The following is a 24,196-nucleotide window of genomic DNA, read 5'->3' as shown; positions in this document are numbered from 1 at the left end:
ATTTGAGAGATAGATAGATATGAGATAGATATAAGATGGATAGATAGATAGGAGATAGATAGAGAGATAGATCAGTGTTTCTCAACCAGGGTGCCTCCAGCTGTTGCAAAATTACAGCTCCCAGCATGCCTGGACAGCCAAAGGCATGCTGGGAGTTGCAGTTTTGCAACAGCTGGGGGCACCCTGTTCAGGAAACATTGAGAAATCATCCACTGACCCCTAAAAAGCAATTTGTCCCCTTCCCTCTTTCCCCCAGAAAATTACCTTATTGATGGGTGGCCTAAGCGCGGGCGGGTGTCAGAATCCTCAGTAGAGCATGAAGCAAAGCATGGCCCTGCTCCAATAGGGCTGCAGCCTGCATGCAGAGGAGTGAGGGGAGAGGGGAGGAGCATCTCTCTGCTCTCCTCCCAGAGAGTCAGTGCGGCCCTGGCCCCTGAACTGACATTAAAGGGCTGCAGGCTGAAGAAAATGGTGCTGCAGCAGCGGGCCCCCTCTCAGGCTAGAGGTCCCACCATCAGTCCAGCCCTTCTATGCTGCGCCCGATGCAGGGGGGGTACAGCAAGGGCCCGGGCCCTCTTGGAGTCCCGGGCCCCTTACTGGAGTACTGGCTGTACCCCCCTGATGGCGGCCCAGCCTATACCTATTGGGAAGGGGGTTTAACTCTGCTGCCTATACCTATGGGGAAGGGTGGGGGGCTAACTCTGCTGCCTATACCTTTGGGGGAGGGGGGGTTAACTCTGCTGCCTATACCTACAGGGAAGGGGAGGGGTTAACTCTGCTGCCCATACCTACAGGGAGGGGGGGGGGCTACCTAACTTTATACCTGGATGCCTAACTATTTACCTACATACCCAGCTACCTTACTATGTACATACCTGGCCTTCATACATGGCTGCCTAACTAACTAGCTAGTCCCATACCTACCTAACATGTCACCTACCTACATATCTGGCTTCCTGATCTACCTACCTAGTTACCTATTTACCTGGCTACCTAGCTACATGCCCTTTTACTGTGCAGGACACCAAGGAGGGCATTATTACAGTTTGTGGGTCTTTAGATGGAAAGATTGTAGAGGAGGAGAGAGCACTGGAAAAATGCAGAGTCTGACATGTTTTTCCTGCAGATGTTAAGAGATCCACATGGCGGTTTTATCCGGACGGAGAAGAAAAGGAAAGAGGACGCCGCTGATCAGAAAAGACGTAATTGTGAGTCCCATAATGTAACTGTAATCGCTTATATGGTATACGCATCCTGTGTATAGCTGATATCTACCGCCATATGGGCCTGTATATAATCACTTATATTGTATACAGATCCTGTATAGTATACTGGTCTGTGTATGGTGGTTTTATTCAGTACATTATGGCAGTATTATCCAGTTATTGTGTGGTAGTATATATTTACTCATTGTATACCAGTATTATTGGTCATGGAAATTTACCTATGTTAGGCTGGGTTCACACTACGATTTGTAACTACGGTTCCCGTATACGGCTGGGAGGAGGGGGGCGGGGCTTAATTGGATAATTAAGGGGGGGAGGAGGGGGGTCATTAAAGGGGGGAAGGGTGGGGTTGTAATTAATGGGGGGTGGTGGTGTAATTAAAGGGGGGTGCGGGTGGGTGCCAAACAAAGGGTCCACCTCAGGTGCCAAATGCTCTAGGTACGCCCCCGACTACCAGCATGTAAGGTCTATCAGTGCATGTTGGGACCCCCGTGATCTTGCACGCAGCACCTCGTTAGAATCAGTCCCCGGAGAACGTTTGCTCCGGATCTGATTACTGGCGATCATGGGGGCAGGAGCATTGTGACGTCCCGGCCCCGCCCCGTGTGACATCACGTTACGCTTCTTGAATGCAAGCCTATGTGAGGTGTCGTGAGGGGATAAGATGTCTTAGCGCCGGAGTACCCCTTTAAGGACTTAGCGTTTTTCCATTTTTGCACTTTAGTTTTTTCCTCCTTACCTTTTAAAAATAATAACCCTTACAATTTTGCACCTAAAAAGACATATGATGGCTTACTTTTTGCGCCACCAATTCTACTTTGTAATGACATCAGTAATTTTACCCAAAAATCTACAGCGAAACGGAAAAAAAATAATTGTGCGACAAAATGGAAGAAAAATGCCAATTTGTAAATTTTGGGGGCTTCAGTTTCTACGCAGTACAATTTTCGGTAAAAATGACACATTGGGGGAGATTTATCAAAACCTGTGCAGAGGGAAAGTTGCCCAGTTGCCCATAGCAACCAATCAGATTGCTTCTTTAATTTTTCAGAGGCCTTGTTCAAAATGAAAGAAGCAATCTGATTGGTTGCTATGGGCAATTGGGCAGCTTTTACTCTGCACAGGTTTTGATAAATCTCCCCCATTATCTTTATTCTGTAGGTCCATTCAATTAAAATGATACCCTACTTATATAGGTTTGATTTTGTATTACTTCTGAAAAGAATCATAACTACATGCAGGAAAATTTATACGCTTAAAACTGTTCTCTCTTGACCCCTATAACTTTTTTATTTTATCCACATACGGTGCGGTACGAGGACTCATTTTTTGCGCAGTGATCTGAAGTTTTCATCAGAACAATTATTGTTTTGATCATACTTTTTGATCGCTTTTTATTCATTATTCAAGTGACCAAAAATACGCTATTTTGGACTTTGGAATTTTTTGCACGTACACATTGACTGTGCAGTTTAATTAATGATATATTTTTATAGTTCGGACATTTACGCACACGGCAATACCACATATGTTTATTTTTATTTACATTGCATTGCATGTTATCGGCAGTTGATTGCTCAAGCCTGGAATTCAGGCTTGGAGCAATCAATCACCGATCGGACGTGCAGGAGGCAGGTAAGGCACCCTTCCTAGCTGAACGAGACTGCTATTTTACCGCGATGGTTCCGATTAGCCCGAATGAGCTGCCGGGAAGCTTTAACTTTCATTTTAGACGCGGTGATCAACTTTGATCGCTGCGTCTAAAGAGTTAATGCCAGAAATCTGCCTGAACTTCGATGTCCGGCATTAGCCACAGGTGCTGGCTGCTGATAGTTACCGGGACAGTGCGGGTATGATGCGAGCTCATAACCTGAGCTCGCCTCATAAGCCACCCGTGCTGCAGCGCCGTTTAGAAACAGTTTTTTGAAGCAAGGGGGTTAACTCACAACCAGCGTGCCTCCAGCTGTTGCGAAACTACAACTCCCAGCATGTACGGTCTATCAGTGCATGCTGGGAGTTGTAGTTTGCAACAGCTGGAGGCACGCTGGTTGCGAAACACAGAGTTTGGTAACAAACTCTGTGTTTCGCAACCAGTGTGTCTTCAGATGTTTCAAAACTACATCTCTCAGCATGCACTTGCAGCCAAAGGGCACACTACTGCAACTCCCAGCATGCCCTTTGGCTGTCCGTGCATGCTGGGGGTTGTAGTGCTGCTGGGGGTTGTAGTTTTTTGTGGCTCCAGCTGTTGCATAACTACAACCCCCCCAACATGCACAAACTACTAAAGGACATGCTGGGAGTTGTATTTGTGCCTTCTGCTGTTGCATAACAACAACTCCCAGCATGCCCTTTTGTGCATGCTGGGAGTTGTTGCTAAGCCTTACCTCCTGCTGCTGCGCTCTGAGGATCCGCCTGCCGCCGACTACGGAACAGGGGCAGAGCGCGTGCTTTTTGGGGCACCCCCACAGCAAGAGTCCTGATTCGTCGGCCGGCAACGGGCAACGAATCAGGACGAACGTGAGGAGGCACCAGTGCCACCTCACTCCTGCTGCTAAGGGATGATAGGTGCCGTCTCTGACGGCACATATCGTTCTTTTTTTCTGGGTCACCGGGGACCTAATTGACCCGGAATTGTCGCAAATCGCTGATTTCAATTGAACGGCGATTTGGCGCGATCGCCGACATGGGGGGTCTCAGGACCTCCCGAAGCATTGTCAAGGGATACCTGCTGAATGATTTCAGCAGACATCCTGGTCCAGTCCCCGCCCGGCGAGCAGCGGGGACCGGAAATACTCAGGGCGCCCTGAGTCCTTAAGGATCGAGGATGCATACGCTCTGCGTCCCCAAGAGGTTAAGGAGACAGAAATGTATTACTGAAATGTTATTCTTTGTTCTTACTAAAAATGACTTTATGTTTGGGTCTGAATTTTACCTACAGCAATAGTGGACCTCAATGGGTTGTAAATGTAGAATCACTTTTGCAGTGATGTTCATGATTGAAGATAGATACAGTAGGGAAAAAAGTATTTAGCCAGCCACTAATTGTGCAAGTTCCCCCCACTTAAAAAGATGAGAGAGGCCTGTAATTTTCATCATATGTATACCTCAACTATGCGAGACATAATGAGAAAAAAAAATTCCATAAAATAACATTGACTGATTTTTAAAGAACGCATTAGCAAATTATGGTGGAAAATATGTATATGGTCAATAACAAAAGTTCTTCTCAATCCTTTGTTATATACCCTTTGTTGGCAATGACAGAGGTCAAATGTTTTCTATTAGTCTTCACAAGGTTTTCACACACTGTTGCTGGTATTTTGACCCATTCCTCCATGCAGATCTCCTCTAGAGCAGTGATGTTTTGGGGCTGTCATTGGGCAACACGGACTTTCAACTCCCTTCAAAGGTTTTCTATGGGGTTGAGATCTGGAGACTGGCTAGGCCACTCCAGGACTTTGAAATAATTCTTACGAAGTCACTCCTTCATTGCCCGGGCAGTGTGTTTTGGGATCATTGTCATGACCCAGCCACGTTTCATCTTCAATGCCCTTGCTGATGGAAGGAGGTTTTCACTTGAAATCTCACGATACATGGCCCCATCCATTCTTTCCTTTAAACGGATCAGAAGAAGTTACAGGTCTGTGAGAGCCAGAAATCTTGCTTGTTTGTAGGTGACCAAATACTTATTTTACTGAGGAATTTACCAATTAATTCATTAGAAATCCTACAATGTGATTTCCTGTATTCTTTCACATTCTGTATCTCATAGTTGAGGTATACCTATGATTACAAGGCCTCTCTCATCTTTTAAAGTGGGAGAACATGCACAATTGGTGACTGACTAAATACTTTTTTGGCTGACTGTATGTATATTACCATGTCTTGTTTAATCAGCATGTTAAACTGTTCTTTTTCTTATAAAGTGGTGATGGATTGATTTACTAAAGCTGGAGTTTCAAATGCCAGCCTTTGGTAATGTGCAGGAGGCCCTTGATGAAGCCCTTTTTTTGCAAATCTGACCACTGTCACTTTAAACATTAATAACTCTGGAATGCTTTTAGTTATCATTCTGATTCCGAGATTGTTTTTTCGTGACATATTCTACTTTAACATAGTGGTAAATTTTTGTGGTAACTTGCATCATTTCTTGGTGAAAAATCCCCAAATTTGATGAAAAAATTAAACATTTAGCATTTTTCTAACTTTGAAGCTCTCTGCTTGTAAGGAAAATGATTATTACAAATACATTTTTTTTTTGGATTCCCATATACAATATGTCTACTTTATGATTGCATCATAAAATTTACAAGTTTTTACTTTTGGAAGACACCAGAGGGCTTCAAAGTTCAGCAGCAATTTTCCAATTTTTCACAAAATGTTCAAACTCACAATTTTTCAGGGACCAGTTCAGGTTTGAAGTGGATTTGAAGAGTCTTCATATTAGAAATACCCCATAAATGACCCCATTATAAAAACTGCACCCCCCAAAGTATTCAAAATGACATTCAGTAAGTGTTTTAACCCTTTAGGTGTTTCACAGGAAAAGTAGCAAAGTGAAGGTGAAAATTCTAAATCTTCATTTTTTACACTCGCATGTTCTCGTAGACCCAATTTTTGAATTTTTACAAGGGGTAAAAGGAGAAAATGTATACTTGTATGTGTAACCCAAATTTTTCTCGAGTAAGCACATTCCTCATATGTCTAAGTAAAGTGTTCGGCGGGCGCAGTAGAGGGCTCAGAAGCGAAGGAGCGACAAAGGGATTTTGGAGAGTACGTTTTTCTGAAATGGTTTTTGGGGGGCATGTCGCATTTAGGAAGCACCTATGGTGCTAGAAGAGCAAAAAAAAAAAAACACATGGCAAAAAATAAAATTTTCACTAAAATGTTGGTTTTCCCCCAAATTTCAAATTTTTTAAAGGGTTAATTGCAGAAAAGACCCCCAAAAATTTGCAACCCCATCTCTTTTGAGTATGGAGGTACCCCATAAGTGGACCTGAAGTGCACTGCGGACGAACTACAATGCTCAGAAGAGAAGGAGTCATATTTGGCTTTTTGAGAGCAAATTTTGCTCGGGGGGCATGTTGCATTTAGGAAGCCCCTATGGTGCCAGGACAGCAAAAAAAAAAAAAAACACATGGCATACCATTTTGGAAACTAGACCCCTCACAGAATGTAATGAGGGGTACAGTGAGCATTTACCCCCCCACTGGTGTCTGACACATCTATGGAACAGTGGGCTGTACAAAATTTTTCATTTTCACGGACCACTGTTCCAAAGATCCGTCAGACACCTGTGGGGTGTAAATTCTCACTGCACCCCTTATTACATTCCATGAGGGGTTTAGTTTCCAAAATGGGGTCGCATGTGGGTGTTTTTTTTTGCGTTTGTCAGAACCGCTGTAACAATCAGCCACCCCTGTGCAAATCACCTCAAATGTACATGGCGCACTCTCCCTTCTGGGCCTTGTTGTGCGCCCCCAGAGCACTTTGCGCCCACATATGGGGTATCTCCGTACTTGGGAGAAATTGCGTTACAAAGTTTGGGGGGTGTTTTTACCTCTTGTGAAAATGAAAAGTATAGGGCAACACCAGCATGTTAGTGTAAAATGTTTTCTTTTTTTACACTAACATGAATTTTTACACTAACATGAATTTTTTACACTAACATGAATTAGGGACTTGCATAGGGGTGGACATAGGGGTATTCTATGCCAGTGATTCCCAAACAGGGTGCATCCAGCTGTTGTAAAACTCCCAGCATGCTTGGGCAGTCAACTGCTGTCCAGAAATGCTGGGAGTTTTTGTTTTCTGGAGGCTCCATCTTAGAAATACTGCCGTACAATACGTTTTTCATTTTTATTGGGGAAGGGGGTGGTTAGGGGGGGCAGTGTACGTGTGTATATGTAGTGTTTTACTCTTTATTTTATGTTAGTGTAGTGTTTTCAGTATACATTCACACTGGAGGCAGATTACACTGAGTCTCCTGCTAGGAGTTTGAGCTGCGGCGGAAAATTTGCCGCAGCTCAAACTTGAAGCGGGGAATTCACTGTAATCTGCCGCCAGTGTGAATGTGACCTGTACATTCACATGGGAGGGGGGTCAAAACTACAACTCCCAGCATGCACTGACAGACCATGCATGCTGGGAGTTGTAGTTTTGCAACAGCTGGAGGCACACTGGTTGGAAAACTTTGAGTTAGGTTCTATTACCTAACTCAGTATTTTCCAACCAGTGTGCCTCCAGCTGTTGCAAAACTACAACTCCCAGCATGTACTGATTGCGGAAGGGCATGCTGGGAGATGTAGTTATGCAGCGGCTGGAGGCACGCAAGTACAACTCCCAGAATGCCAAGACAGCCTTATGCTGTTCCTGAATGCTGGGAGTTGTAGTTTTGCAAGATTTAGAGGGGTTCAGGTTGTAAATCACTGTCCAGTGGTCTCAAAACTGTGGCCCTCCAGATGTTGCAAAACTACAACTCGCAGCATGCCCAGACAGCAAACTGCTGTCTGGGCATGCTGAGAGTTGTAGTTTTGCAACATCTGGAGGGCTACAGTTTGAGACCACTTAGTGATCTACAACTCTAAATATTGCAAAACTACAAGTCCCAGCATGCCCACACAGCAAACAGCTGTCTGGGCATGCTGGGAGTTGTAGTTTTGCAACATCTGGAGGGCCACAGTTTAGAGACCACTGTAAACTGTGGCCCTCCGGATGTTGCTAGGCAACAACTCACCTAGCAGGACCCGGATGAATTGCTGCCGTCGCCGCACGTGGGGGTTCCCCGCATGGAGGATCGCGCTCCGGGATCCAGGTAAGGGACCTTCGGCGCACACCTTCCCTGGACAGTTACTCCGTTTTGCCCAGACACAGATAGGTGGGCAAAGCGGGGGAACCGAACTTTAACCCCCCCTCCCCCGGTCTGCTATCGGTCGGTCGCTCGGCCGACCAATAGCAGGGATAGGAGGGGTGGCACCCCTGCCACCAAACTCCTATCCCTTCAGGGGGATCGAGGGTGTCTTGGACACTCCCGATCCCTCTTATTTTCCGGGTCACCGGGTCACCAGTGACCCGTATGACCCGAAATCGCGCAGATCGCAGGTCAATTCAGATTTGCACCCATCATGATAGATAACAGCAGTCATCCCAGCCCGATCACCGCTACCGGTGACGCGGCACTCCCGGAACCCCGTGACGTACATGCACGTCGCCGCGTGCCAAGTGACACTTCGCGGCGCCGTACATGTACGTCGCTCGTCGTGAAGAGGTTAAAACATCTTAATCCTTAAAGTACCTTCAGTATCAGCTGCTGTATGCTACAGAGGAAGTACTTTTATTTTTGAATTTCCTTTCTGTCTGACCACAGTGCTCTCTGTGGACACCTCTGTCCATGTCAGGAACTGTCCAGAGCAGTATAGGTTTGCTATGGAGATTTGTTTCTACTCGGGACAGTTTCTAAAATGGACAGAGGTGTCAGCAGAGAACACTGTGGTCAGACAGAAAGGAAATTCAAAAAGAAAACAACTTCCTGTGAAACATATAGCAGCTGATAAGTTCTGGAAGGATTACGATTTTTAAATAGAAGTAATTTAAAAATCTGTTTAACTTTCTGGCACCAGTTGATAAAAAAAAAAAAAAAAAAAAAACAATGTTTTCCAGTGGAGTACCCTTTTAATGAATCAGATGTTGTCGGGTCTATCCAGCACGCTGCAGTTTGAAATATACACCAGTTCTGGTGTAGATTTCAGCTACAATACATGCTAGCTCACTAGTGTATAATGTAATAACTTAGACATGGGGTTAGGCCATGCCCCCTATTACATCACACCACACCCATTTTTTTAACAAGTGTGAAAGGCAAAAAGTTGTAGACTTTTGCACAAATAGAGGCTTGCGCTAAAATGTGCAGCTTTTCTGCAGCTGAAAATCAAGCATAGTCGGATAGTAAATTCTTAACTTCTTTCTTTCATGAATTTCCTTTTCTATTGAATTCAGGTCGCATTCTAAAAGTTGTCTAGCAAAAAAAAAAAAAGTTTATGGTATAAAAAGTGAAATAAAGCAACTCACTAATATAATGTTATTAGTCACACTGCACTGATCTCTCCATATCAGTAGAGCTGTCTGGCTCATAGCTGTGACATCATGCCACACTCTCTGAAAAAATAGTTCCTTCACTGCTTCCCTCTTGTTTGTTCGGACCAGACCATTTATGTAAAGAGGGGGAGCAGGAAGAGTTTCTCAGCTAAGACAACAGTGAGCCTGTTCTGACTGAAACTGTAGTAACAGTAAAGGATTCCTTCTGTCTTAATATGAACCCCCCTTCACACTGAGCAGACAGGAGGGGAGGAGAGGGTTCAAGGAAGGAGCTCTGTGCACATATGGAGAGATCTGTTCCCATTGGCTAATAACATTATATCAGCTAGTTGCTTTTTTAGACTTTATGAAACCATACACAGGTTGTTTCTTTTGCTGGACAATCCCTTTAACCCCTTAAGGACCCAGCCATTTTACACCTTAGGACCCGGCCATTTTTTGCACATCTGACCACTGTCACTTTAAACATTAATAACTCTGGAATGCTTTTAGTTATCATTCTGATTCCGAGATAGTTTTTTCGTGACATATTCTACTTTAACACAGTGGTAAAATTTTGTGGTAACTTGCATCATTTCTTGGTGAAAAATCCCCAAATTTGATGAAAAAATTAAACATTTAGCATTTTTCTAACTTTGAAGCTCTCTGCTTGTAAGGAAAATGATTATTACAAATACATTTTTTTTTTGGATTCCCATATACAATATGTCTACTTTATGATTGCATCATAAAATTTACAAGTTTTTACTTTTGGAAGACACCAGAGGGCTTCAAAGTTCAGCAGCAATTTTCCAATTTTTCACAAAATTTTAAAACTCACTATTTTTCAGGGACCAGTTCAGGTTTGAAGTGGATTTGAAGGGTCTTCATATTAGAAATACCCCACAAATGACCCCATTATAAAAACTGCACCCCCCAAAGTATTCAAAATGACATTCAGTCAGCGTTTTAACCCTTTAGGTGTTTCACAGGAATAGCAGCAAAGTGAAGGAGAAAATTCACAATCTTCATTTTTTACACTCGTATTTTCTTGTAGACCCAATTTTTTATTTTTACAAGGGGTAAAAGGAGAAAATTTATACTTGTATTTGTAGCCCAATTTCTCTCGAGTAAGCACATACCTCATATGTCTATGTAAAGTGTTCGACAGGCGCAGTAGAGGGCTCAGAAGCGAAGGAGCCACAAGGGGATTTTGGAGAGTACGTTTTTCAGAAATGGTTTTTGGGGGGCATGTTGCATTTAGGAAGCCCCTATGGTGCCAGAACAGCAAAAATAACCCACATGGCATAGCATTTTGGAAACTAGACCCCTTGGGGAACGTAAAAAGGAATAAAGTGAGCCTTAATACCCCACAGGTGTTTCACAACTTTTGCATATGTAAAAAAAAAATTTTTTTTCACTAAAATGTGTGTTTCCCCCCAAATTTCACATTTTTGCAAGGGTTAATAGCAGAAAATACCCCACAAAATTTGTAACCCCATCTCTTCTGAGTATGGAGGTACCCCATAAGTTGACCTGAAGTGCACTACGGGTGAACTACAATGCTCAGACGAGAAGGAGTCATATTTGGCTTTTTGAGAGCAAATTTTGCTCGGGGTCATGTCGCATTTAGGCCCCTATGGGGCCAGAACAGCAAAAAAAAAAAACCACATGGCATACCATTTTGGAAACTAGACCCCTTGAGGAACGTAACAAGGGGTACAGTGAGCATTTACCCCCCACTGGTGTCTGTCAGATCTTTGGAACAGTGGGCTGTACAACATTTTTTATTTGCACAGCCCATTGTTCCAAAGATCTGTCAGACACCAGTGGGGTGTAAATTCTCACTGCACCCCTCATTACATTCCGTGAGGGGTGTAGTTTCCGAAATGGGGTCACATGTGGGGTTTTGTTTTTTTTGAGTTTCTCAAAACCGCTGTAACAATCAGCCACCCCTGTGCAAATCACTTCAAATGTGCATGGTGCACTCTCCCTTCTGGGCCTTGTTGTGCGCCCCCAGAGCACTTTGCGCCCACATATGGGGTATCTCGGTAGTCAGGAAAAACTGCATTACAAATTTTGGGGGGCTTTTTCCCCCTTTACCTCTTGTCAAAATGAAAAGTATAGTGCAACACCAGCATGTTAGTGTTAAATAATTTTATTTTTTACACCAACATGCTGGTGTAGACCCCAACTTCCCCTTTTCATAAGGGGTGAAAGGAGAAAAAGCCCCCCAAAATTTGTAAGGCAATTTCTCCCGAGTACGGCGATACCCCATATGTGGCCCTTAACTGTTGCCTTGAAATACGACAGGGCTCCGAAGTGAGAGCACCATGTGCATTTGAGGCCTGAATTAGGGATTTGCATAGGGGTGGACATAGGGGTATTCTACGCCAGCGATTCCCAAACAGGGTGCCTCCAGCTATTGCAAAACTCCCAGCATGCTTGGACAGTCAACGGCTGTCTGGCAATACTGGGAGTTGTTGTTTTGTGACAGCTGGAGGCTCCATTTTGGAAACAGTGGCGTACCAGACATTTTTCATTTTTATTGGGGAGGGGGGCTGTGTAGGGCTATGTGTATATGTAGTGTTTTTTACTTTTTATTTTATTTTGTGTTAGTGTAGTGTAGTGTAGTGTTTTTAGGGTACAGTCACACGGGCGGGGGATTACAGCGAGTTTCCCGCTGCGAGTTTGAGCTGCCGTGCAAAATTTGCTGCATCGCAAACTTGCAGCCTGATACTCACTGTAAGCCCCCTGCCCATGTGAATGTACCCTGTATATTCACAGGGGGGGGGGGGTTGGGGAAACCTCCAGCTGTTGCAAAACTACAACTCCCAGCATGCACAGTCTATCAGTGCATGCTGGCAGTTATAGTTTTGCAACAGCTGGAGGCACACGGGTTGGGAAACACTGAGTTAGGAAACAGACAATGTTTCCCAACCAGTGTGCCTCCAGTTGTTGCAAAACCACAACTCTTAGCATGCCCAGGCAGCCGAAGGGCATATTGGGAGTAGTGGTTATGCAACAGCTGGAGGAGAACAGTTTGGGGACCACTGTGTAGTGGTGTCCCAGCCGCAGCCCTCCAGATGTTGCAAAACTACAACTCCCAGTATGCCAAAACTGTCCAGGCATGCTGGGAGGTGCAGTTCTGCAACATCTGAAGGGCCAGATGTTACAGAACTACAACTCCCAGCATGCCTGGACAGTAAGGGCATGCTGAGGATGTGTAGTTTTGCAACATCTGGAAGGGCACAGTTGTCTCCAAACTGTGGACCTCCAGATGTTGCAAAACTGCAACTCCCAGCATGCCCAGATGCCAAGGGCTTTACGGCGACGTGCATTGCTGTAAAGGGCCCGACCGCGGCTGAAGATCTACTCACCTGTCGCCGCCGTCTTCATCGCCGGGATCCGGGTCTTCAGGGACGAGGTAAGTACCAGGGCCCCCGTCCCCCGCCGCGTCCTCCGGTCTTCCTCCCGTCCTCTCCGGACATCCAGGGGCCGGGAAGGGCGGGAGGAAGTAACCGCCCCCCCCCCTGCGATTGGTCGGTTAACTAACCGAGGAATCGCAGGGGATAGGAGGAGGTGGCCGGCTTGCCACCTCGCTCCTATACTTTAGCATGGTCCTGGCTGTCTGTGACAGCCGGGATCATGCGAAATTACCGGGCGGTCGGGTCCCAGAGACCCCATCAGCCCGGTATCGCCGCAGATCGCAAGGGCGATTTCCCTTGCGATTTGCGGCGATCGCCGACATGGGGGGCCTACATGGCCCCCCTCGGCGTTTGCCCTGGATGCCTGCTGAAGGATTTCAGCAGGCATCCGCTTCCGATCTCTGCCCGGGGCGTGGCAGAGACCGGAGAAACACCAGGACGTACTAGTACGTCCTGAGTCCTTAAAGCCCAGGGTGCCAGGACGTTCTAGTACGTCCTGGGTCCTTAAGGGGTTAAACATTTGTTTAGAGGCAATTAACAACCAACTGTCCTTAGACCTGTACCAAAAGCCAACTGAAAAAATAGCCTTCTACATTATAAGAGCTGCCATCCACCAAACCTTATTCGGTCTCTGTCTTTTTCAACAGGACTAGAAGACACTTTCTTTTTCATATGGATATCGAAATGGCAAGTACTAGTCATGGAGACATACTGGGAACCTGGAACTTCATTCACTTACACTGCAAGTAGGGTAGTCACATCTTTTCTATCCTTTCCTTATCTTTTGCCCCCAATATATTTTTCCTACTCAACAATTGTTTATATCCAGAAACAACATGCAGTTTCCTTTTGTACTCAACAACATGCAGTCTCTCATCTATATGGCATTTTCTTTTTGCTATGCCCTGGTCACTCTGCCAATTGTTATACTATCATATCTAATCTTGTAATTTTAGTACGTACCTGCCAGACAGTAATGGACATGCTTAGGAAGGATATGCGCTTGTCTTGGGGCTAAATGGCTATGTCATGAGATTCCCATAACACTGTGGTTAACTTTTTGTGAACTGGTATTTCCTGTTTGAGTGTCCTTCTTTGCCTACTAATCCCATAATTCCATTTTTCTCCCTCCCACACATCAGCCACCCCAACCATTGAAACATAAATGAGCTGCATCCTTTCAAAAAACCTGTGTTTTTCAATCAGGGTGCCACTCCACCCATCGAAACAGACAGGCTCCCTGTCATCAGTTGACTAGTGATGTCAGGTCTCGGCCGCATTGCAAGCTAGGAAAAATTTGAGACAGCAGTCATTTTGTATGCTGTTAAAAATAAATATTGGGCTGAAAATCACAGAACAATTGTGAGAAAACCGTCACAGGTACAGACACTATATTATGAACTACACTAACTTTACAGCCCCTGCAGCATATTAAAAAAAAAAACATTCTGGAATACCCCTTTAACAGCTGGTCTGTACACACTTTAAAAGCGCGTAAACTAAAAAGTAACACAAAAACAGCTCTAAATAAAATGATAAATCCCCCTAATGTTTTGTCTTTATAAAAATCATTAGTTAGACCACATGGAGTATTGTTTTCAATTTAGGCACCTGTAAATAAGAAGGACAAGGCTAAACTGGAGAGGGTGCTGAAAACAAAGATAACTAATGGTATTGGAGGATTACAATCTCATGACAGGTTATCAAGCCTGAGGTTATTTAGTTTGAAGAAAAGGGTATTAGGGGTGATTTAATCACAATGTACAAATCTATAAAAAGCACAGAGATCTTTCTAGTGATCCTATTATACCTAGGCCGGTAACCATGACAAGGGGACATCCTCTACATCTATAGGAAAGAAGGTTTCATCATCATCACAGACTGACATTATTTCTTGTAAGAATGGTGAGACTATGGAATTCTCCGGCACATGTGATGCCTGACTCAATAAACAAGCTCATGGGGGGCCTGGATCGACAACTTGGAGCCGGTCCCTCCTTGCGCTAAAGTGCATGGGCGTCGAAGTCAACAAAACAAAATGGAACTGTACAAAGTCGGGGAACAAGTCAGGAACAAAATGGGAATACAATAACCAACAAACTGATAAACCAGACAGAATATAGCACACTAACAGGTCAGGAAATCAATAGTACTAATCACACTGGTTTCAGAACAAGGAACACACTAGACACCCCACTACAAGCAAACACGGGTACAGGCACAGGACTCACTCACTCCTAGATAGACGGATTAGCCCAAGGCTAAGAACAGGATTCTATCCTGGGAGTTGCAGAATTAAAGGGGTACTCCGGTGCTTAGTCATCTTATCCCCTATCCAAAGGATAGGGGATAAGATGTCTGATCGCGGGAGTCCCGCCGGTGTGGACCCCCGGGATCATGCAGCTATCAAGCCCCCTCCCGTAGGCTTGCATTGAGGGGCGGAGCGTGACATCACACGCCGCCCGCCTTGTAGTCGCCGGTAATCAGTCCCGAAGCGAACAAGCTCCTGGGACTGATTACAAACGGGGTGCCGCGTGCATGATCCCGGGGGTCCCCAGCGGCGGGACTCCCGCGATCAGGCATCTTATCCCCTATCCTTTGGATAGGAGATAAGATGTCTAAGCACCGGAGTACCCCTTTAAATAAGGTTAAAACAGGTCTGACAAAACGCACAGTGTGATTACAGACTAAGGTAATACAAACCAAATACAGAACAAACATACACAAATACTTAAAAACGACAAATCTACTAAAACAAAGCCGTCTAAAATCTATATATCAGACAGGACAGATAACCATGGTTAAAACTCAGGGTATGTGCTCAGACAAACAAAAGCTAAGGTGCATCATAAACAAGACATGGTCAGAGTACAGGTTTAATTACCAGCAGAGAGTTCCAGCAGAGCTAGGATCTAAATAACCCCACCCGATATACCATAGGCTGGAAGCATTAACTCCTCCCAAACTGGGGAGAATTAACACAGAAACTGTTCAGACAAAAACAATGTCTGAACAGGACACAAAGCAGAAAATACAGAAAAACGGACATTACAGCATGAGTGCTGCTGGCAATGGAGAGCTTCAGTTCACGAGGGATCTATCAATGCCAACATGTACTATGACATACTCAAAACAGAGCATGATCCCCTCCCTTTAGAGACTGGGCTGCAGGGCAGTATTCCAGCATGATAACAACCCCAAACACACCTCCAAGACAACCAATGCTTTGCTAACCCCTACTGAGCATCTGTGGGGCATCCTCAAACGTAAAGTGGGGGAGCGCAAGATCCTTAACATCCACCAGCTCTATGATCATGGAAGAGTTTAAGAGGACTCCAGTGGCAACCTATGAAGCTCTGGTCAACTCCATGCCCGAGAGGCTTAAGGCAGTGCTGGAAATAATGGTGGCCACACAAAATATTGTCACTTTGGGTAAAATTTGGACATGTCCATTTAGGACTCACTTATGTTGCCAAGGATTAGACATTAACAGCTGTGTGTTATTTTGAGGGGACAGCATAATAAATACGGATCTATAGGCTATACAATTACTAATTTACATTGTAGCAGAGTTTCATTTCTTCAGTGTTATCACATGAAAAGATTTAATAAAATATTTACAAAAATGTGAGGGGTGTACTTACTTATCTGAGATACTCTATGCATATTTATGTAGATTTTGTTGGCTCTTTTTAATTTATTTTTTTACTTTAAGTATGCAATTATTGTGTAAATATACTTACATCAAGTGGCTTGTATGTTACTATTTTTTAAAACAAGAAGAGTATTGCATGTCTCCTGTGGAGGGTATCCATCGTCTACAACCACACCAGCAGAATTTGACCAGGATGGGGGTATTGTTTTAGTTTTTTTTCCCCCTTAATTTATAGGCAGAAAACATAAAAAATACTGCTAGATAACAACTTTTAACCCTTTAAGGACCAAGCCCATTTTCGACCTTAAAGGGGTATTCAGGCCAAAGACATCTTATCCCCTATCAAAAGGATAGGGGATAAGATGTCTGATCGCATGGTGGGCCTGCCGCTGAGACCCCCCATGATCTCCGTTCAGCACCCACATTCTTTGTGGGGCTGCTGCTCCTGTCTCGGAAACCTCTGTGTTTCTGGGACTGGAGACGTGACATCACACCATTATTATTTGCGGGCGAAAATTTATAAGAAAACTGCAATTTTGCTACTTTTTGGCGGTTTGACCTTTGCGCAGTGCAATTTATGGTAAAAATTATACATTACCTTTATGCTGCACGTCAATGCGATTAAAACAATACCCAATTCATATAGTTTTTCTATTACTGTACTATTTAAAAAAAAATTTATGCAATGTATGTATATGTATGTGTACCAACTACTATTGACTGTGTTAGTATACTATGGTACCTGGTGCTCACAAACTACTTGCCCTTGAAGTTGTGATGCCTTTTTATACAATGTAGATAATAACATTATATGTATATTTGTAATAAACATTGGTTAAAATATATGTATATTTTTGGCTGAAAAAATGCTGTCTTGTCCTTGCACCTACTGTCTGTGTGTATCTGTGCAGAGACAAAATATAGGAATTGTGGGCAGGACAAGCAGTGTTTTGTGCACTGAGTCTCTGTGATGCACCCCTGGCTCACACAGAAGACTGATTGACAAGCCAGAAGCCTGCACAGAGCCCTGCTAATCCTGCCCACACTTCCTGTTTTTTTTTTTTTTTTTGTCTCTGCACAGAAACACACGAGAAATAGCTGCAGGGACAAAACAGTATTTTCACCCAAAATATACACATCTTTTTTAACCAATGCATATTATAAATATACATATAATAGTTTTATCTACATTATATAAAAAGCTAGAACAGAAAAGGGGATGGAAGTACTCAATCTATCGAGAGGAGTCCGAGAAATTAGCCAGAAGGTGGTATCCTCTGACCACAGTAGTAAATAATAAAAAAAAATAGATAATTTGGCTGGTTCTCAAGAACCAGTCAAATTATCTATTTTTTTACATTATATAAAAAGTTCTTGCAAATAATAGGTACACATTAATTTATAAATTATTTATAAAGCATTCGTCAAACAAAAAAGGAAAAAACTTACATCATCTCCATAGGTACTGTGATGCACTTTGTAACGGAAACTTGGTTCAGAGCCATTCCTACATGAATTTTTTACCAGGGCTTTGTTTGTATAGTACTGAACAAATCGAGTTCTCCTTACAAGCAAGTGCATAATGAAGCACATAAATTCAAGAGAGATAGAAATTAGGAAGAAGATCATGGTGCTCTCTTTTTCAATTGGCAAAAGAAGTTTGGTGAATATCCGGCTTAAGGAAATTATTACTCCAGCAGTACCTAAAAGTTAAATTGAAAGAGTTTTAGTGAAATTTTGTCCACACTACTCTAGTTGATTAAACCATTTACTTTTACTAAATAATGATCCTAAAACAAAAAAAAGCTACCTATTGTAAAATTGCAGACTAACCAAATAAGTAAGGCTTGCTATGGTTTCAAACATATGTAAATAACTAAATTAATTAATAAATATATCAATTAACCCCTTAGGGACTTATTTTCACTTTAAAGACCTTTTTTGCAATTCTTACCACTCTCACTTTATGCATTAATAACTCTGAGATGCTTTTACCTTTTATTCTGATTCTGAGAGTTTTTTCGTGACATATTCTTCTTTAACATACTGGTAAATTTTTGTCGTTACTTGCATCCTATGTTGGTAAAAAATCCCAAAATGTTATGAAAATTTAGCATTTTTCTAACTTAGAAACTTTCTGCTTGTAAGGAAAATGGACATTCCAAATACCATATTTATCAAGGTATACAACGCACCGGCCTATAACACGCACCCTCATTTTACCAAGGATATTTGGGTAAAAAAAGTTTTTTACCCAAATATCCTTGGTAAAATGAGGGTGCGTGTGTGTGCATATGTATATCCCGATACACTGTTTCTGACCCCGCAGAAGCCCCCAGGAAAGGCAGGGGGAGAGAGGCCGTCGCTGCCCACTTCTATCCCCCTGCCTTTCCTGGGGTCTAGAGCCCTGCTGACGTTGCGTCACTCATCATTGCGCCTCGCAGCGCATAGCAACGACGCATAGACACCACACCGGAGCCAGAAGCAGCGCGGACCCGACCCCGGCAACAGGTAATCATAAAACCGGGGATGGGGGAGGCAATGGGGCAGCGGCGCCGATAGCCAGGGGGAGAGAAGCGGCAGCAGGGCTCTAGACCACAGGAAAGGCAGGGTGAGAGAAGCGGGCAGCGACGGCCTCTCTCCCTCTGCCTTTCCTGGGGGCTCCTGCGGGGTCAGAAAAACCAGGGGGGGGGGATGGGGGAGAGAATGGGGCAGCTGCACCAGCAGTCTCTGGACCCCAGGATAGGCAGGGGCAGAGAAGCCGTCAGCGGCGGCGGTCTCTGGACCTGCACAATCCGCTACAGTTCATTGATTTAAAACGCCCACTTTAAATCATTGAACTGCAGCGGCTTATTGGCGTATAACACAAAGATAGACTTTAGGCTAAAAATTTTTGCCTAAAAAATGCGTGTTATACGCCAATAAATAAGGTAAATTATATATCGATTCACAAATACAATATGTATTTATGTTGGCATCATAAAGTTGACATGTTTTTACTTTTTGAAGACATTAGGGGGCTTCAAAGTATAGCAGCAATTTTCAAAATTTTCACAAAAAATTCTAAATCTGAATTTTTCAGGGACCAGTTAAGTTTGAAGTGGATATGAGGGGCTATTCTGTGAGAAATACCACATAAATGACGCCATTATAGAAACTGCACCCCTCAAAGCATTCAAAATGACATTCAGAAACTTTGTTAACCCTTTAGGTGTTTCACAGGAATAGCAGCAAAGTGAAGGAGAAAATTCAAAATCTTCAATTTTTACACTTGCATGTTCTTGTAGAGCCATTTTTTTATTTTTACAAGGGGTAAAAGGAGAGAAATCCCCTCAAAATTTGTAACCCAATTTATCTTGAGTAAGGAAATACATCATATGTAGATGTAAAGTGCTCTGTGGGAGCACTAGAGGGCTCAGAAGGGAAGGAGAGACAATGGGATTTTGGAGAGTGAATTTTGCTGAAATGGTTTTTGGGGGGCATGTTGCATTTAGGAAGCACCCTATGGTGCCATAACAGCAAAACAATTACGACATGGCACACTACTTTGGAAACTAAACCCCTCAAGGAACGTAACAAGGGGTACAGTGAGCCTTAACACCCCACAGGTTTTTGACGACTTTTCGGTAAAGTCAGATATGTACATAAAAAATAAAAAAAGGTTCACAAAAATGCAGTTTTACATTTTTTAAAAGGGGTACTAGGAGAAAATGCCACCCAAAATTTGCAACCCCATTTCTTCTGAGTATGGAATGCTCTATGGAAAAAAAACACATGGCATTTTATTTTGGAAACTACACTCCTCAAGGAACGTAATAAGGGGTACAGTGAGCCTTAACACTCCACAGGTGTTTGACTACTTTTTGTTAAAGTCACATGTGTTAATAAAATAAAATGTCCACTAAAATGCAGTTTTTTCCCCCAATTTTTTCATTTTTACAAGGAGAAAATGCCCCCCCAAAATTTGTAACCCCATCTCTTCTGAGTATGAAAATACCCCATGTGTGGGCGTCAAGTGCTCTACTGGCACCCTACAATGCTCAGATGAGAAGGAGTCACATTTGGATTTTGGAAAGCAGATTTTGCTGAAATGGTTTTTGAGGCGCATGTCGCATTTAGGAAGCCCCTATGGTGCCAGAACAGCAAAAAAAAAAAAAAAAAAAAAACACATGGCATACTATTTTGGAAACTAGTGTTGCTCACGAATATTCGCAATTCGAATTTTATTCGCGAATATCGCATATTCGCGAATTCGCGAATATTCGCGAATTCGCGAATATTCGCGAATATAGCGCTATATATTCGTAATTACGAATATTCATTTTTTTTTTTTTTTTTTTCACAGTACACATCACAGTGATCATCCCTCTCTGCTTCCAGCTTGTGTGGTGTAAAGAAGGCTCTAATAGTACTGTGTGAGACCGGTGTGCGAATTTTCGCATATGCGAAAAAGTGCACATGCTAATTTTCGCATATGCGAATTTTCGCTTACACTAATTTTAGTATATGCAAATTTTCGCATATGTTAATTTTCGCACGTGCGAATATTCGCATATGCGAAAATAAAACGAGAATATTACGAATATGCGAATATTCGCGAATATGACGAATATTCGTCCATATATTCGCGAATATTCGCGAATTCGAATATGGCCTATGCCGCTCAACACTATTGGAAACTACACACCTCAAGGAACGTAACAAGGGGTACAGTGAGCCTTAACACCCTACAGGTGTTTGACGACTTTTCGTTAAAGTCGGATGTGTAGATGGAATTTTTTTTTTAAACTAAAATGCTGGTTTTCCCCACATTTTACATTTTTACAAGGGGTAATAGGAGAAAATGCCCCCCAAAATGTGTAACCCCATCTCTTCTGAGTATGTGGATGTAAAATGCTCTGCAGGCAAACTACAATGCTCAGAAGAGAAGGAGCGCCATTGAGCTTATGGGAGAGAGAATTTGTTTGTAATGGAAGTCAGGGGCCATGTGCATTTACAAAGCCCCCCGTGGTGCCAGAACAGTGAAACCCCCATATGTGACCCCATTTTTGGAAACTACACCCCTCACAGAATTTAATAAGGGGTTCAGTGAGCATTTACACACCATTGGCGTTTGACAGATCTTTGGAACAGTAGGCTGTGCAAATGAAAAATTAAATTTTTCATTTTCATGGACCACTGTTCCAAAAATCTGTCAGACACCTGTGGGGTTTAAATGCTCACTGCACCCCTTATTACATTCCGTGGGGGGTTTAGTTTCCAAAATGGGGTCACATGTGGGGGTGTCCATGGGGGCTTTGTAAACACACGTGGCCTTCAATTCCAGATAAATTTTCTCTCCAAAAGCCCAATGGTGCTCCTTCTATTCTGAGCATTGTAGTGTGCCAGCAGAGAACTTTACATCCACATATGGGGTATTAATATACTCAGCAGAAATGGTGATACACATTTTGGTTTTTTTTTCTTCCCTATTTTCCCTTGTGAAAATGAAAAATTTAGGGTAACACCAGCATCTTAGTGAAAACATTTTGTTTTTCATTTTCCCATCCAACTTTAATGAAAATTGTCAAACACCTGTGGGGTGTTAAGGCTCACTATACCCCTTGTTATGTTCTGTGAGGGGTGTAGATTCCAAAATGAGGTCACACGTGGGTATTAATTTTTTTGCGTTTATGTCAGAACCACTGTAAAATCAACCACCCCTGTGCAAATCACCGATTTAGGCCTCAAATTTACATCTCTCACATGCGCTCTCACTTTTGAGCCCTGTTGTGCGTCCGCAGAGCATTTTACGCCCACATATGGGGTATTTGCGTTACAAATTTTGGGGGTCTATTTTTCCTTTTACCTCTTATGAAATTGTAAAATATGGGGCAACACCAGAATGTTAATGTAAAAAACTTTTTTTTTTTACAATAACATGCAAGTGTAGACCCCAACTTTACCTTTTCATAAGGGGTAAAAGGAGAAAAAGCCCCCGAAAATTTGTTACGCACTTTCTCCCGAGTACGGAAATACCCCATATGTGGCACTAAATTGTTGCCTTGAAATACGACAGGGCTCCGAAGTGAGAGAGCACCTTGCGCATTTGAGGCCTACAATAGGGATTTGCACGGGGAAGGACCCGGATGCAAGAATTACACTTGCCTCTGATACCAAAATTACCATATGGCAGTGTTTCCCAAACAGGGTGCCTCCAGCTGTTCCAAAACTCCGGCAATACTGGGAATTGTTGCTTTGCAACAGCTGGAGGCTCCGTTTTGGAAACAGTGCCTTACTGTTTTTCCTTTTTTTTATTTTTATTGGGGGGGTAACTGTGTAGGGGTATATGTATATGTAGTGTTTTACTTTTTATTTTGTGTAATGTAGTGTTTTTAGGGTACATTCACACTAGCGGAGGTTTACATCGAGTTTCTCACTGTAAACCCGAGTGAGAGACTCACTGTAAACCCGCCCGTGTGAATGTACCCTGTACCGGGCAGCTCCAGCTGTTGTGAAACTACAACTAACAGCATGCGCTTTGGCTGGCGTGCATGCTGGGGGTTGTAGTTTTGTAACAGATGGAGGCACACTGGTTGCAAAACACTGAGTGTTTGTTACTTAACTCAGTGTTTCGCATCCAGTGTGCCTCCAGCTGTTGCAAAACTACAACTCCCAGAATGCACAGTCTATCAGTGGATGCTGGGAGTTGTAGGTTGCAACAGTTGGAGGGACACTGGTTGCAAAACAATGATTTAGATAACAAACTCAGTGTTTTGCAAGCAGTGTGCCTTCAGCTGTTGCAAAAAGCTACAACTCTCAGCATGCAGTGACAGCCAAAGGCCATGCTGGGACTTGTAGCTATGTAACAGCCGGAGGCATACTACTAAAACTCCCAGCATGCCCTTTGGTTGCCTGTGCATGCTGGGGGTTGTAGTTATGCAACAATTTGAGGCACACTGGTTCCAAAACACTGGGAGTTTGTTACTTAACTCAGTGTTTAGCAACCAGTGTGCCTCCAGCTGTAGCAAACCTACAACTCCCAGCATGTATGGTCTATCAGTGCATGCTGGGAGTTGTAGATTGCAACTGCTGGAGGCACACCGGTTGTGAAACACTGAGTTAGGTAACAAACTCAGTGTTTTGCAACCAGTGTGCCTTCAGCATGCACTTATAGCCGAAGGGCATGTTGGGAATTGTAGTTATGCAACAGCTGGAGGCACACTACTGCAACTCCCATCATGCCCTTTGGCTGTCTGTGCATGCTGGGTTTGTAGTTATGCAACAGCTGGAGGCACAAAAATGTGCCTTCTGCTGTTGCATAACAACAACTCCCAGCATGACCTTGTGTGCATGCTGGGAGCTGTTGCTTAGCAACAGCAGGAGGCCAGCCTTACCTTCTGCTGCTGCGCCATGAAGATCCGTCTGCCGGCGCCTTCGCTGTTGGGGCCCCGATCAGCGACATGGCGATGCCAGGTGATTTGAATGATTTCAGCAGGCATTCCGGTCCGGTCCCTGCCCGGTGAGTGGTGTGGACCGGAAATGCTCAGGGCATACAGGTACACCCTGAGTCCTTAAGGATTGGGGATGCATGGAGTATGCATACACAATGCGTCCCCAAGAGGTTAAGTAATAAATAAACAAATAAATTATTTAACATTGTTAAATTAGGATTTTGGCACTGTTGATCCATAGCCTCAGGTCCTGCATGATAAAACATTTTTATTTATATCTAATGAGGATTAAGCTAATTCTGACCCTAAAAGGTCACTTATCTTTCCACAAACTTTTCAGGAAAAGCTGCTATGTGTGTATATGTGAGCAGTGGCAATTAT

The 24,196-nt window shown here is 43.5% G+C and overlaps 1 protein-coding gene and 1 non-coding gene across 4 annotated transcripts in view; both read right to left on the bottom strand.

Moving 5' to 3' along the window:
- The window catches only part of SLC29A4 (solute carrier family 29 member 4), a 660,337-nt gene that overhangs the window by 194,859 nt on the left and 441,282 nt on the right, over window positions 1-24,196 (bottom strand). For all 3 annotated transcript variants that reach the window (XM_056534647.1, XM_056534645.1, XM_056534646.1), the window contains one exon: window positions 17,832-18,085. In XM_056534647.1, coding sequence (XP_056390622.1) covers window positions 17,832-18,085 — 254 coding nt within the window. The remainder of the gene's footprint in view (window positions 1-17,831; window positions 18,086-24,196) is intronic.
- On the bottom strand, window positions 23,458-23,571 carry LOC130290155 (small nucleolar RNA SNORA14). Its single transcript, XR_008847523.1, has one exon. It is a non-coding gene; the product is annotated as a small nucleolar RNA SNORA14 (small nucleolar RNA).

Source organism: Hyla sarda, chromosome 8 (assembly GCF_029499605.1).
Source record: "Hyla sarda isolate aHylSar1 chromosome 8, aHylSar1.hap1, whole genome shotgun sequence".
Classification (NCBI taxonomy): Eukaryota; Metazoa; Chordata; class Amphibia; order Anura; family Hylidae; genus Hyla; species Hyla sarda.
This window is presented reverse-complemented; position numbering and strand designations above follow the sequence as displayed.